The sequence below is a fragment of the Canis lupus genome, chromosome 19, assembly GCF_011100685.1.
Source record: "Canis lupus familiaris isolate Mischka breed German Shepherd chromosome 19, alternate assembly UU_Cfam_GSD_1.0, whole genome shotgun sequence".
NCBI classification, from domain to species: Eukaryota; Metazoa; Chordata; class Mammalia; order Carnivora; family Canidae; genus Canis; species Canis lupus.
The window spans coordinates 52,227,958-52,243,307 of NC_049240.1; the positions used below are offsets into that span (position 1 = coordinate 52,227,958).

General features: G+C 45.8%; 1 protein-coding gene and 1 long non-coding RNA gene across 3 annotated transcripts in view; one reads left to right on the forward strand and one right to left on the reverse strand.

The window, feature by feature from the left end:
* KIF5C (kinesin family member 5C) overlaps window positions 1-15,350 on the forward strand; it is a 148,485-nt gene that overhangs the window by 41,531 nt on the left and 91,604 nt on the right. For both annotated transcript variants that reach the window (XM_038565167.1, XM_038565165.1), the window contains exons 2-3: window positions 7,946-8,036; window positions 14,792-14,865. In XM_038565167.1, coding sequence (XP_038421095.1) covers window positions 7,946-8,036; window positions 14,792-14,865 — 165 coding nt within the window. The remainder of the gene's footprint in view (window positions 1-7,945; window positions 8,037-14,791; window positions 14,866-15,350) is intronic.
* Window positions 861-13,489, reverse strand: LOC111091201. The gene is made up of 3 exons (XR_005374323.1): window positions 8,682-13,489; window positions 2,859-3,176; window positions 861-2,266 (listed from the first exon to the last, which is right to left on the reverse strand). It is a non-coding gene; the product is annotated as an uncharacterized LOC111091201 (long non-coding RNA).

Consider the following 15,350-nt stretch of genomic DNA (forward strand, 5'->3'; position numbering starts at 1 on the left):
GACTCAGGGGCCTGGAGATGCCTGCGGTGTGATGTGGCATTAGGGTGTCAGAGAGGCATCGGGATGCCGAGTCTCTGAGCTGGTACATTGTGAGTGATTGTCACCTACTAGTATCCTTTCCCTTAAATAGCCACTGCTTGCTGATTTTAGGGTAATACACGTGCTTGGTGTAAATCGGTCTAAACTTTTTATTACAAAGTAACACTGACCATGACACAAGCATTTTCTAGAACAGCGGGCACTCAATAGATCCTTTTTTGCCTGAGCGTACATCTAATTTTCAGAATCCTGAATCGTGGGTCTTAATGGCTCCATTTTACAGATGAGCAAACGGAGCCCCAGAGAGATGGGAGTTATACCCGTGTTTATGTGGATTCATTTACACCCCATATTGGTACGCCGCCTTCCTGCACAATACTTAGTATTAGCTACTGGAATGAGGAGCACAGAAACCCTATTAGTAATCCCTTGAAACGTCCTGTCCTTCTAGTCCAGTGTTCTCTTTCTTAAAGCACATGGGTATGTGTTATTTATAGTCTCCCATGAGATTATTCCTTCACTCTGGGCCACTTTGTAAATGTCAAGACAACAGTACAACAGTGTATTATATTACAATTCCTAGAAACATCTCAGGCCTGTAACATATGTTGAAGTAAATTTTATATGTTAAGTGTCCATGAAAAACTCCTGAGTGGCACCCGGGGGGCTCAGTTGGTTAAGTGTCCAACTCTTGATTTATTTCTTTAATTTAATTTATTTATTTATTAAAAAAATTTTTTTTTTCAACTGTTAATTTTTGAATCAGGTCACGATCTCAGGGTTGTGAGGTTGAGTCCCGCATCAGGCTCTGCGCTTGGCGTGGGACCTGCTTAAAATTCTCTCTCTCCCTCCGCCCCCACACTTTCTCTCCCAACAAACAAACAAGCAAACAAAGCCAACTTCTCCTGAGATAAAAATCCACATCACAAAGAAATACCACTGCATACTTACGAGGACGGTTATCATAAAGAAGAGAAGTCACAAGGGTGCGGAGAAACTGGAACCCTCATACATTGCTGGTGGGAATGTAATGTGGTGCAGCTGCCTTGAGAAAGTGTCAGTTCTTCAAAAATTTTGACCCTATAGAGTTACTCTCTGACCCAGAAATTCCTCTCCCAGGTGGAATATGAAATGAAAGGAGAAATGGAAACACATATCCACCTAAAACTCGTATATGAATGTTCATAGCAGCATTCATAATTGTGAAAAAAGTGGAAACAACCCGAATGTCTGTCCTATGGATGAATCGATACAAAGAATGTGGTTAATCTATGCAGTGGAATATTACTCAGTCATGAAAGCCACATATGGATGACTCTTGAAAACATACTAAGTGGAAGAAAAATGTTACTCAACAAGCTACGTACTGTATGCTTCTGTTTATATGAAATGTCTAAAACAGAGCTACAAAGACCCGGAGAGTGCGGAGTGACTGCTAATGGGTACAGAGTTTCCTTTTGGTGTGATGAAAATCTTAAAATTAGATTCTGGTGATGATGGTCCAATCTTGTAAAGGTTCCAGTGACAGCAGAATGTGCCTTTTCGTTAAAGGGGTGAATTTTGTGGCACGCGAATTATATTTCAATGAACAACACAAAACAAAACTTGCGTTGGCACATTTGTGTCGATAAAGAACGAGTATGAACATAAACCCAAGGGCTGCCTGCTTTTTAGTTAATGTTTGGGAACCATCCTTTGAGGTTGTTCCCAAAGCCCTTCATACTGGGTGACTTTATTGAATTTCTCCTCGAGCAAACTACTACAGTGTTTTAGTGCTGCCTTAACCCGGGACACCTTTGGTGTCCTTCAAGTCAGGACAAATCCACACAACTTTTAGGAAGGAAGCGCATCTGTCTTTCCCCTTCTCTCTGACATGAGGGGAAAAGAGATTTAGACAATGGACACGGCTCCCAGAACGAAACAAAGCCGTGATGTTGACGTAGGCAGGTCTCTGCAGGTCTCTCGGCCTCGGTCCGTCGTGTTCTGGAGGACGGTGCCAGGTCTAATGCTTCAGGGAGGCAGTTTAAATCAACGTAAGGACACCGCGTCCCAACAGTTGGAGCCAGTAGAGTTTCGAGCCGTTCATGGTGCGGGCTCGTGGAGGTGGGAGAGGAGGCGGCGGACTATAAGGCCTGTGTTATGAATTCTGGGAGGCCGTGGTTCTCCTTCCCCTGCTGTGCTGCTCCCGTTCTCATAGCAATGACTCTTCGTCCAATGAACTAATCAACTGTGTGTGTGGAAACAATTAGAATTGAATGGGAGGAAAGCAGGAGAAGCAGAGCACCAGAGCCTCGTGCCTGTCGTCTCCTTGATGTCCGGGAGAGAGCCCCTGATTCTAACGCAAGAACTTTGAGACTACTAGACGGGGAGCCAGGAGGTCCAGGTTCAGGGCACAGATCTGCAGCCCACCTAATTGTCCGGGTGGCTTTCTGCAAGCCATCCATCTACCCTCTCCTGACCTCCAATTTGTTTATTTGTAAAAATATGATGTTGGGTTGGGCTGACCCTGACGGGCTGACTTTCAGGTTCTAAAACATTCTAGACTTTTTCTTAATAACTTCCAACTTTCCATAGCAAGTCTCACACTTGCCCTTTCCTAGGCTCTGATTGGCTTTTGCCTGTCGCCCCCTTCCCCCGGCGTGTATTGAGCTATTTAATTATGATTGTAAACCGTTTCCAGGACTACTTGGCTGCTTGCATCTCCGTGTACACCACCATGCCCCTCCTCACTGTGCCCCAGGAAGGATGTTGGCAGGAGGGGTCTCACCTCCTTCCCAGGACCGGCCCGGAACCCCCAAGTTCCACAAAAGGGTTATTACCTACAGAGGGGAGGGGTTCAGTCCTTCTTGACGGCTGCTTTACTTGTGGCTGCAGGATGTTGATCAGCTCCTCTCTTCCTCTTGCCATGGATGTGAGTCTCCAACCTTTGCTTGGTGAACTTGAGGGTGTGTTTGTCCCTGGAGACTTTGAGCAGCCCCATGGCGGGCCGCTGGTATGGGGCGAAGCTGCACGCCTCTTGGACCATGTCTCCCATGAATTTCACGTGCGTGGTGAGGCACCTGTCTCGGTGACTGTGCCTTGGCTTGTTCACATTCTTCGTCACCTTGTGGTCCTCCTGATTGATCTGCAGTCTCCTACTTTAAGAGTAAATCCAAAGCTGCTTAGGAAAACAACATGATGTGAGGGAGGAACACTTGAAATCAGAGACTTAGGGTTACTTCTTCAAAGTAATAAAGTGGGCCTTAGTTTTCCAGTCTGTGGCATAGGGATAGTCCTAGCTACGTCACGGAGCTACTGTGAGAATTAAATGAGATAAAACAGAAGACGGGTTTGGATGGGAGTGGTAGGTGATGGTGCAGGTAGACCGCAGTGAGAAGGTGGCCAGCAGAGGCTGAAAGAACTTGCCATCCCATATACTTTCAGGAAGGAAGTCACATGGACACCTGGCACAGGGACTTAATGATTGTTCTCAGAAATCTGTTCATCTTCCTAATACTCCTCCATGTCTAAAGATAATTCCACAGAGTGGGTTTGAATCTTGCTGTGGAAATTGGAAATTTAAGGTTTTTTTTTTTTTTTCCTGTTTCTTTCTTAGTAATGATAGAGAAAAATCATTCAAATCATTGGGTGCCTTGGGTCCCAACCCTTGGTTAGTTTTAAACATTGTTATGAGATTACTTCTCGATAACCTCTTCTTGGGTAATTAATTTCAGTTTGCTTAACGTCCCTCCTGGTGCCCATCTTCTAAATGTTGAAGTGAGTCTTTTGCTTTCCTCCATCTCCCAGAGTAATATTCCTTACAGGCTGGGGAACGGTTGTTGGGTAATGGGTCAAATGAAGGCCATATGGTTCATGGACACTTTGCTCTCAACAACTTGATAGGAAGTGGTTCGATTTCTTTTTTTAATTTAAACTATAAAAATGTAAGAACCATCTGCTGTTATTTTTTGCATGTGATCCTGGTAAGTTATTTAGTTAGATTGCTCCTGTGCAATTAGTTGCTCTCTATGGAGGCTTTTGTGGCAAAGCTGGGTTATTTCCTTTTCAGTTGTAATGTATATGGAATGTGCATGTCCCATCCAGATTCCTTTCAAAAATTGCAGCAGGTTTGCCTAGATGCAGTGAACTCTTGGGATTTATATGGCTTCTTAGCTGCTTAAATGTTTAAATTGTAGTGGTCCATTTGATTGGTTGAGAATAGGTCACGTACTAATTGCTATGGAGCAAACCAAATAGGGTAATGTGATAGAGAGTGATGCCAGGGTGGGGGGTAGGGCGGGATTGCTTTAGTTAGGAGCTTGGACACCCTCAAAGGAGGAGAAATTGGAGTTGACATCTGAAGGGTGATAAAGAGACAGCCAGACGAAGATGTCTGGTGAGCCAAATGAAGATCTGCAGTGAGAGAATTCAAAGGGGAAGGAAGTGAAGAGCAAAGGACCTGAGCCATGCAATACACTGAGGAATAAGCCAGAGAATGAAGTCCAAGGCAGAGGAGAATGCAGGGAGATGGAGGTGAAGAAGGTCTAGTCTAACAGCAGCCATTGGAGGTTTTTAAGGGAGGATTTGATGTCATCTGATTTACAGTTGTAGAAAGCTCACCCAGCTCACCCTGGCTGCTAAGTGGAAATTGGGTAGTTAGGAGCAAGAATGGAGTCAAGGAGACCCGTGAGCAAACTATAGCTGTTGTCCGATGAGAAGCCGGGGTGGCTTGGGCTCAGGTTGTGTGGTATAGATGATGAGACACAATCAATTTGGGATATATTTGAGATTTGGAAACTTTGGGGCATACCTAATGATTTTGGTCTCTTACTCAGATATGGAGTGCTTGATGACTTTTGGTCAGTTAAGTTTGAGATGGCTAATGGAATCCAAGTGGAAATGTCTGGTGGGTGATGGAGTATATGAATCTGGAGCTTGGATGAGATTTAAATTATGTGAAGGTCAAGAGCGTAGACAGAGACGAGGCTGAGGTGTCTAAGTCTGGGACACACTGTGGTTTAGAAGTCTGGAAGAGACACCAGCAAAAGACACCGACAGGGTAGCCAGAGGGATCGGAGAACCATGTGCTGAATGGGTGCCTGGAAAGGAAAGTCTCTCCAGGAGTAATTGGCGCCCTCACCGTTCAGTTTCAAGTGTTAGCACTTAGCACCCCTATTAAAATGTTCATTGAAAGATGTATTCTGAAGCTGCACATTTAGTGACTTCTGGAGCACTCAGGACCCAACGCCTGTCCATGGAAACCCTCAGGCACAGTGGGATCAGAAACAGGGCGACTCTCGTCTCCCGGGGGCCCGGGGGGAGGGGGCTTGCTGAGGTCTCTCTCAGGGTTTGTGAGAGTTTCTTACCATTACCAAAGCAGCAAAGAGTCATTTGTTCATTGTTGTTGTTAAATGACAGTTGCCTATACGGCTTGCATGGCTAAGCCACAAGTCAGTTCTTGGAAAATAATGAGTAACTATATTTTAATTCTCAGTTTTAATTTCAAGAGTCTAAGGTTCACTTAAAATAAAAGCCTGTATATCCAACTCCGTGTATAAAAAGACAAAAATACTTACATTTTTAACTTCTCTATATTCCAGTCCTGATGAGAAGTCTCAAAACAAATCATTTTCTAAATTTTATCTTTTCTCAAAAGCAGTTTCTGTTTGGGAGTTAACTTCAGCTTATGGAAAATTGTTGTATTATCTATTTGTCACTTGATAAATATGATTTAAATGAGTAGTAGAGATTTCTTGCTTTCTATCTCTCTTCAAGTGAATGTATAATACACTCTGACAAACATTTTAAGTTGAAGGGCAAAATTGGGGAGTCCTCTGTTTTTTTTTGTATGATTTACTATAAATTAATAAGTCATTTTTCCTGCCGTAGGAAGTGTACTTTCTCCAAAACACAAAGCAGTATTGTTCTGGAAACAAGATGGTTTATTTTGGTGATTCTCATCGTTATTTAGAGAAATAATGGATTTGTTTGAAATTAAGCAAAGCTACAGTTTCTTTTAGGAAGGTTCAATGGATAACAAATACTAACTCAAACTCTGTATATGTTTATTTTAATCTTTTTGCCTTACTGGCATTTAGTTAATTTTATGAATAGATAAAGCTAATAAGAATGTAGTGGGCAGATTATTGGCAATAGATGGTGGTGAGGAATATTCTCTTGGTTATTCAACCAAATACTTGGTTCACTAATGGAATGAGACTTGCAGGGAACAAAACATCAGAAAATAACCCCTTTCCATAATTTTAACAAAATGACTGACTCTGCTGCTTTGTGGAGAAATAAAATTTGGAGGCACCTGGTGGCTCAGTTGGCTAAGCATCCAACTCTTGATTTTGGCTCAAGTCTTGATCTCAGGGTTGTGAGTTCAAACCCCCTGTTGGGCTCCATGCCGGGTGTGGTGCCTACTTAAAAAAGTTTTCATGTTACCTCAAAATTTTCCTTTTCTTCTAAGGCCAAACTGGAAATAGCTCATTTATCTGGTTGGCTCAATCCCACCTTCAAAGGCCGAAGGCTCGGGCCTTCACTTGAAGCATAGGACCTTCCCTGTGTGCAGCACTCCCCAGGGTCAGGAATGAGTAAAACACCAAGCCAGCTGCGTATGTTTGTGTGAAGATTATAGGATGTAGCAAGCCTTGTCCCTGGGTCCCTCGTGAGCAGTTATCTTTTTGAGGCATTGGACTGCCCTGGGAGAAGGTTCCTGATGTCCAAGCCGTGTGTAGGAGGTGCAGGGTGGGAGTGAAGGAGGCTCCGGGCTCGCCTTCTTTCCTTCCCTTCTCTTGCCACCTCCTCTAACCACTTGGAGGAAACGAAGATGAAGGGCTGCCCGGGTGGATGGGGCCGTGGGAAAGGGCAGGGGGAGGGCCACTCCTTGCCTGGAAGAAGACCCTGTTATGGGGGGGCGGTCTCCCTGGGAAGGGACTGTCTGGCCTCCTTCCGTGGCCCTTAGCACTGGGCCTTGGTGAACGTTACGTGCGTGGTTGGGGGTCGGGGCAGACAGCTCTTCCCTTCCCCTCTGACAGTTACTTCCTTGAATGGCACATGACTCAGCGTCAGACCGAACCCCAAGGTCCTACACCTGGGGAGATCACTTGATTTGCTGTGCACAGGCGACCTCCGCCCAGTTAAGGCAGCACTTACACATGTGAGGAGATTGCTGGAATTCTTCGGGATACAAAGCAATAGTGTCTTACTACTAAGAGCATGCTTCTTGAGTCTGATCATGTCAGAGTTTATTCCCATTGGATAAAATCTAAGCACATGACCTTGGCTAACAGTGCCTTGCATTAACTGGCTCCTGATTTCCTTTCTCCTCTCCTTTTCTACGACCCTCCGGTTCCTTGAACCCTCCAGACCCCCCCCTCCCCACCCTGTATGTCCACCCTATGCTCTGTGTGGTATCTCCCGTGGCTCTTCACTCGCCTCAGTCTTTCTCATCTTTTAAAAATCCACTTAACAGGTGTTTCTTCAGAGAGGCCTGCTTTGCTCCATCATCCTCTCTGTCCCATTATTTTGCACCTGGGCATTTTGTATTTCCTTGGGCGCTTGCTTTCTGCCACGCTTGATTGAATGCTTTATTTATAGGCCGGACATTTTTCTGATTTGGCTAGCCTCTCGTCTATCCCTGGTTCAGGAGACGCTCTCAAAAAATAAGTGAATGAATGAAGTGTCCGCCTACTTTTCATCAGAAAAAGTGTTTCAAGTAAAAAAGAAAAAGTTGTTTCTCAGATCCTCAACGTGCTATTGCACAAATGCCCATCGTACGTGTGGTAATTCCCCAGTCTTGGTACCGGAGCTGCCTTTAAGGATAGGGCTTGTGATTTAGTGCCTGTGGTCTAACTACTATTAGTGCTTTTAATTCCTCAACTTCTAATGTGTTTTCTCCGCCCTTTCCTTTCGTCTTTTTTAGCAAGGGAAGCCATATGTCTTCGATAGAGTGCTGCCTCCCAGCACGACCCAAGAGCAGGTTTACAATGCGTGTGCAAAGCAAATTGTCAAAGGTAAGTGCTATTTCTTTATTTCCTCCTGGGCCTTTCAGAGTAATTGAAAACATTAAGTGATATTTGCAGCCTAGGAATCAATGTGCCTTGACTCTAAGCAGAGGCCTGTTAATTGGAAACACTGAATTATGGCCCGAGCTCTGGCCCTGGTTTGCTATGATGTCAGGCGAGTTCTTGAACCTCTCTGTACCTCCTTGCCAGGAAAATTTCTTTATTTCTTTTGCCACCTTTTTGGCAGTAATAACTGCCACCTAGAAGCTTACAAGCTATGGTCACACTATTTCTGTAATGGTTTTAAAATACTCCTGTAGGTATGAGGCCTCCTTTTTACTTTGAAGGAGACGAAAATATATATTTCTGATGCTCGGTTGCATATTTTTGGCTGATTTATTTTGTACATCTGTCCCTTCAGGGAGAGGCCTTACCTGTGGAAAATTCTTGGGCATCAAGGAATTTTCTACAGCATCATAAAATCACATTACCTTGTTGGTTATTGAGCTGGTCTTGCTACTCAGCATTCCTTAAATATACTTTTGTCTAACCCACTTTCAACCTTTCCACTCAGATACTAACGTTTGTTCCTCCAAATAGATAGCCCGAAGCCTAAATTTCTCTCAGAGATCAGCCCTTTTCTCCGGGACTTACCTTGACCCTGCAGGATCTGTGTCAAAGTAACAGCAGGGAGATGAAGCAATTTACGGGCTGCTCTCTACCTTGCCCTTTCAAATCAGGGGCAGGCTGGAGCTTGCCCTCGGGGAGCTCGCCATCTGGACAGAGCTGAGGGGCGTCTCCTGCTACTGTGCTTTTCATCTTCAAATCTTTACCTTCAACTCCGAATGCTTTGGCGGCTGTGCTTTCAAATATCCTGATGTTGCTGTCTTTTATAGGCAGCTCTGGATTTAAAGAGCAAAAAAGCAGAAGCAGAATGCAAAAAAGCACCTTGTGATGCAAGATGTTCTTGTTTTCGGGAGCCGAGCTGACTAACCTATTTGAAATGCATGAACGCCAGCCCCGAGTGCATCTGTTAGATTAGTTCTGACCCTGGACACCTGCGTGGGAGGTTGAGTCAGTATGTAATGTTCCTCGCTGAGGTGTATGGTTATGCACACTCCTGTTGCAGATATCAATTAATTTTGAAGGTCTTCATGGTGAGATTATTACAGAAAACAGAAGAGAAAAAAGCATGCCTGAATTTGGGCTCTTCTTGAATTAATACTGTGAGCCTGTGTCTGGTGGTAATATTGGTCTTCTCTCTGCTTCTATTCTTTTGTATCTCTTCCTGTCTAAAAATGTTCCCTCTCTCTCTTTCTCTGTCTCTCTCTCTCTCTCTCTCTCTCTCTCTCTGGCATGTATAGTTCTACTTTGCTCCTAGTCAGCCTTCACCATTATCAGACTCTTCCTTATTTTTATTAAAGTAAGATTAATCACACATGAGCCATAATTTCCTTCTTTTTCTCTCCCCTTCCATTATCAGAACCAAATAGTATTTACCACGTGCTGTGCTAAGCATGAGGTCCATTTAAATACATCTCTAAGTTGATGTTGTAATTAGAGATAGATGCACTCTATTTTTAAAAATCCTGTGATTAACAAATAATCATAATCTTTCAGTCTTCATTACTAGAGGAGTGGAGTCTCTTCCAGTGTTCAGGTTTTTTGGTACTATGGAATGTCAGAAATAGGTAATCCTTGGAAAGTTCTTGCAAAGATGTGACCTAACTGGATAACCTGAGGTCCAACATATGATGAGCCACCAAGAAAGCCATTTACAGTAATGTTAGGCTCCGACGTGATAAGATAAACATCTATTTTTCACGCACTATAATTGTACCACGAGCATAAGCATTTTCTAACAATAGAGTACCTTCTTTTCCCTTGAAAGGAAATTATTAGGGAATGATGAAGGCCTAATTTAACATTTTTTTTTTTTTTTTTAAATATCCACTGAAGTTACTGTGAGGGGAAGTGGCTGTGTTATTTCTGCATCAGCAAAGTAAAGCACAGATATATAAGAAAGAGCTCTTGGAACAGTTACTAGGTTTCTTTTGTCATGACAAGCCCTATTTAAATCAGTAAAGGAAGGTGGTGCTGTAGGGACCTCTTTTTCTAGAGGCCAGGAATTCAATCCCATAACATCTGAAGGTCACCACAGTCCCCAAGCTTCATGACAATGTAGTGAACCCGTGAGCTTTCCTTTCAAGGCTCTCTGAACCTTTAACGTTTTTGATATTCAGGAAGACTCCTTTTAACTGGATGGCTTTATTCTTTCTTGTTTTTTTTCATTCCCTCCAACTTCAGTGGGTTTAAAAAAAACATATTTCAAACGTTCGCTTGTAGAATTCTGGTATCTCCCACACTCCCATCTTTGTCTGGTGTGTGTTTTGCAAAGTGTTGCCTGAAAGGGTATATAGAATTCTCCGTTTCTTCCAGAAGAGCTTATAGGATTTGTGACTATCAGCATGGTAAATAGGAAGGTTTCTGTGGACGCCGTAGGAATTAAAAACCATGGTTACTGCTTGCTATTGTTGCCGTGTGGGTAACTATTTCCCGGTCTACAGAAGTCACTCTGGGCATTTGCCTTTCAAATTAACTAGATGTAGACTGACTGTACAGGCCTAGAAGAGGTGGTTTCTTGTTTTCTAGATCTCATTTCTTTCAGCTTCATTCATTTGGTTGTTCCTTTTATTCCTTCCTGTATGCAAGGATATTAAGCATTTGCCATGCGCTGTAAGCACTGCTAGGGACTGAGAATCAGCAAGATACACAAGACCAAGAAGCTCCACGTACAGGGGAAGAAACAGGTGCAGCGGTAGTTATCATACTCATGGGTAGTACATGCTCTAAGATGGCTAAGTGCAAAATGCTGTGAGACCCCAGAAGAAAGTCACTTGGGACTGATTTTGGTGAGTGGGGGTGAGGATTGGAGAATTAAGGGTTCTTGGAAAGGCCGGGTCCTGACGACTGTACGGTATAGCAGGGCCGCACAAGCACAAGGAGCAGCAAAAGCATAAGGGCACAGATTTTATGGCGTGTTTGGGCAACGTAGAGTTGTTGCAAGGTGCCTCGGGGCTGGGACCTAAAAGGAGAGTTTGGATCAGAGTTTGGTGGAAATGGATGTGGACTCACTGAGAAGTTTTAAGCTCAGGATACTATAAGGTCTATTTTATTATATTATATGTGACTCTTAAGAAGAAATATATTTATTTGGCTACTGCTATCTCGCAGGCCCCCTCTGTGCTCTTTATATGTGTTATTGTATTTTAAGTCTCCACAGTTTTATGAGGTGTGAGCATGATTGTTCCCGTTGTACTAAAGAGGAATTTGAGGTCAGGTCAGTTAGGGGACTCGAGCCCGAGCTTGCTTGTCTTCCTGAATGTGTCTGCACCATCCTGCCCCCACTTTCCTGGTGGGCTCATCATGAGCACTTAGGAACGATTTATGAGTTGTTACTTTTCTATCAGGCCATATGGACTATTACCCAAGCACTGCAAAAAGAGGGATTGGAATGGAAGTGGGGAGAGGGGAGAGAATAGAGACCATGGTCCCGTGGCCTTGGGGTGGCCCTGCCTGCCGTCCAGCCGTGAGATGCACTTCCATTCTGGAGATGCAGCTGGGCCGGCCGTTCTGGTTTGCCACGAGCGTTCAGCAGGGCTGCCCCTGGGCATGTGGCCTCCTTGAGTAGTTTGGTTGGCCCCCCAGAGCCTTAGGATTCCAAGGCAGGGATGACTTGTCAGCTACTGTTGCCACTGACAGGCCATCATTTTACCTGGGGGAGTTGGTAGGAGGCCATGACAGCCTTCTCAGGAACTTCCGTGATTATATCTTCCCCAAATTCTTACCCAACAGTGGAGCTAACTCTTCTGCTCTGGCCAAGATCTGGTCTCAGAACTAGCCAAACCTGGGTAGGAAAACTGGCTTCCGAAGTCTATAGCAAGAGTCGAGGAGAGTTTTCTAGCATCCCACTCTTCTTCACCTTCCTGTCTGGAGGTGAGAAGGCTCTTCCCACCTGCAGCGGAATCTCTCTCTGGGTCTGCTTGGCTGCTGGATGGACGTGTGCTGCGTTTGTGGGTGCCAACGGCTGCGTGGCGTGAGCTGAGATCACATCGCGCCAGAGCCCATCACAAAGCAAGGTTCTGTCTGGCTGAGCTGGTTCCTGGCCCTGCGGCTGGCGCATAGAAATAGTCATTCTGTTACGGGAGAGGCTCTGAAACAAATGCTTTCCTCGGGCCCAGGAACTGTCATTCAGCATGATGAAAGTGCCTTTCTGTGGGCTGTTTCTGTGAGGGCTGAGTGGGGGTGGTTGTGCGGCTCAGCGTGGCGCTCCCCCACCCTGCTTTCCCCGCGGCCAACCCGAATGCCCTGTGTGCTCACTCGCCTCCTGCCTCTCCCCTTCCCTGAGAATCAAACACGGGCTAGGTAAACAAACTGACCCCCAAAACATGGAGTTTGGAAGAAAATAGAGAACACGGAGTTCGAAGCGTTTTCTTTCCTTTTTAAATTACCATTTAATTCACAATTGAGTTGATCGAGGACCTCAGCTCTGTTCAACCTTGAACACTAGAGATAGGTTCTCCAGCAAGGAACCGATTGGAACGTGATTGTAAATAGGTCCTTAGTGGCCAAGGAGAGGTTGTTCTGGTGGGGTTTTATGTGCTCTCTTTTCTTAAAAAAAAAAAAAAAAATTGGGCTCCGTGTTGAAATAGCAGCACCAGACAGTCAAGGATTCCCCGAGTCTCACGTGATCCTTAGCTCCCTGCTCCAGAACAAGTGGCGCTCCCTTGAGCTCTTGCTTTCCTGTGTGTGTCCCAGGCCTTACCCTGCAGGCGTGCGGGGAGCAGCAGCTAACCAGGGGTTGGGACCGTGCATTCTCCTTAGGAGGGCTGGATTCGGAGGCGTAGACCCGTCCGGGGGAGCCTAATTCCGGTGCCCTGGCCCCGCTGCTTCTTGGCAGAGGAGGGAGCATGTGCTGGGTTTTCTCTTGTCGGTGGGGCTCTGGCGCTGAGCTGAGGCGTTGCTCAGAGCCACCTCCTGCATGCACGTGCCCTCGTGGGGTGGCCAGCGGCCTGCTAGGAGGGGCGGCGGGACCTAGACCCTTGGCCTTGGCCTCCCTACCCCTGGTCTGATGCCTGGGCCTGCAGGTCCCAGGGCGCGTCCCACACAAGCGCTGAAGGTAAGGAAGCCCTTCCAGGGCAGGGGCAGATGTTTCATTTCTAACAAAGAGAAGCTTCAGTGCTGGATTGTGGCTGGCATTCCAACTGTCTGGAGTTGTTTATGCCACGGATACCGAATTTTAAAAGTACCCTTGGGTCCCTCAGAGCCCACTGCACTCACGGGCGCTCAGACGCTCTCCACTCGGAATCTCTTCTCTGAACAGGTTGGCATTTTCGTGAAAACTGAAGCTTGAACCTCCACCCCTTACATTGTAGTCAAGGTTTTGCTTCTCCTGTTCCCAAGGAAACCATTACCAGAAGTTTGATATGTGTGAACATTCTCTCCCTCCCTCCTCTCTCAATATAGCTTGACACAAACTCCGGAGGGCTGCTAGGATTAAAAAAAAATGCTGCTGCTTAATTTCCCTCTCTTTTTTTTTTTTTGCTTCCTGAAGGAAAATCGCAATCTCTTTTCTGACCCCTGTTCCCATTCCTCAGCTCAATAGCCTCAGATCAAGAAAATGTATGTATATTGGAAAAAAAAAATTGAGAAAAGCTAACAAAACAGCAAACATTGATTGGCATAAAATTCAGAGACCAAACCCACAAACCGGCCAGCCTGATCGGGGCCTCGATGGAGCTGGTGGCCTGGCTTGATGCTGAAGGGGACGGTGGCCCTGAAGAGGACGCCCCAGTAGGGGTTCCCCCGGCCACCCCCACTGTCCTCTCAGGAGTGGGACTTCCTCCCCTTATGTAGAGATGTTGGGCCAAGGACATTGATTATGTACTATTTCCCTTTCGGTGATATTGATGCGGGTGAAGGAGGATTGAGGGAAACGGGTGCTGAATCTACTTTAATCACGTCTGCCACCTTGAGGGAGTTCCCACAGGTGATCTTCAGTGCAAAGCAGCATCTGTCCTCACGCTCCCCCCTCCCCCGTCCCCCCTATTCCCGGCATGTGGGGCTGGGCACAGCGAGCTCGTTGTGAGCAAAGGAAACCCCCGATGCGCCGGGGCCTGGCCGCCCTGCTAGCGCAGTCACTGCGGACACAGACGTGTGACCCCTGCGTCAGGCTGGCTGGGCGCACAGAGCGGGGCCTGGCCTGCCCCCCAGCTCCCCAGCTGTGCCCAAGGGCCCCGCGCCGCCGGCCTGAGAACCCTTCCCGAGGGCTGACCCCATCACATCCTGGGGGGGATATTCTCTTCTACACCTCACTCCAGAGACTCAGGACACTGATAAGGTTTTTCTTCCTCCCACCGATCCCAGGAGATCGATTTAGAGAAGAAAACTCGAGTATCTTTCTCCTAAAAAAGTGTATTGCTCCATATCTGTCTGAATGTTACTGGGAGAGAGAGAGTGTCTGCCTCTTTCTTCATTATTCTGTGGGAATGTGAGTACATTTCTCCTTATTTGTGGAACAGTGGAGGCCTTCATTTCTGCTTTTATCTCGCCATTCTACTTAAAATGCAAATGGAGCTGAAATACATCATTTGTGTGAAAAAAATGAGATGGGCCATTTGGAAAATGTAATTTTAAAACATGGAGCCACACTAGCATATGATCAAAGTAATGAGTTAATTTTAATTTCTTTTTCTTGCTTGCAGATGTCCTTGAGGGTTATAATGGGACGATTTTTGCGTATGGACAGACGTCCTCAGGAAAGACACACACCATGGAGGTAAGACTGCAGCACGCAGTGAGGCACTGGTGGGGCCACACGCATCCAGGGCAGACGGCCCCGACGGCCGCAGGGCTGGTTGAGGGGCGGGTCACGTTTGACCGATTCATTCTGTCTCTGTGGACCTTCAAAATAACGGAGAGTAATAACATCTCAGGAGTTGAGAATTTTAAAAAAATCCTCTGTTGGTAGCTTGCTCAGAATGGTGATAGTAAACTCTATTCCAAGACTCCTCCGTAGGCTCAGCAGCAGCGTAAGCATCCTTAGGGACCGCAGCCCTAATCTCCCTGAGAAAGCCTGTGGTGAGGATCATGTATGCGGAGGAGGGCCACTCTGGGGAGGTGAGATTGCTCAGAAGAAATAAAAAACTCTAGGTCAGGCTTGAAGAAGGTGACTTGTGGACCAAATTCAGCCCAGACACGTGTTTTGGTTTGGCCTGCACCATGTGTTTTTTTAAAGTTTTTGAATTTATTATTATTATGTGT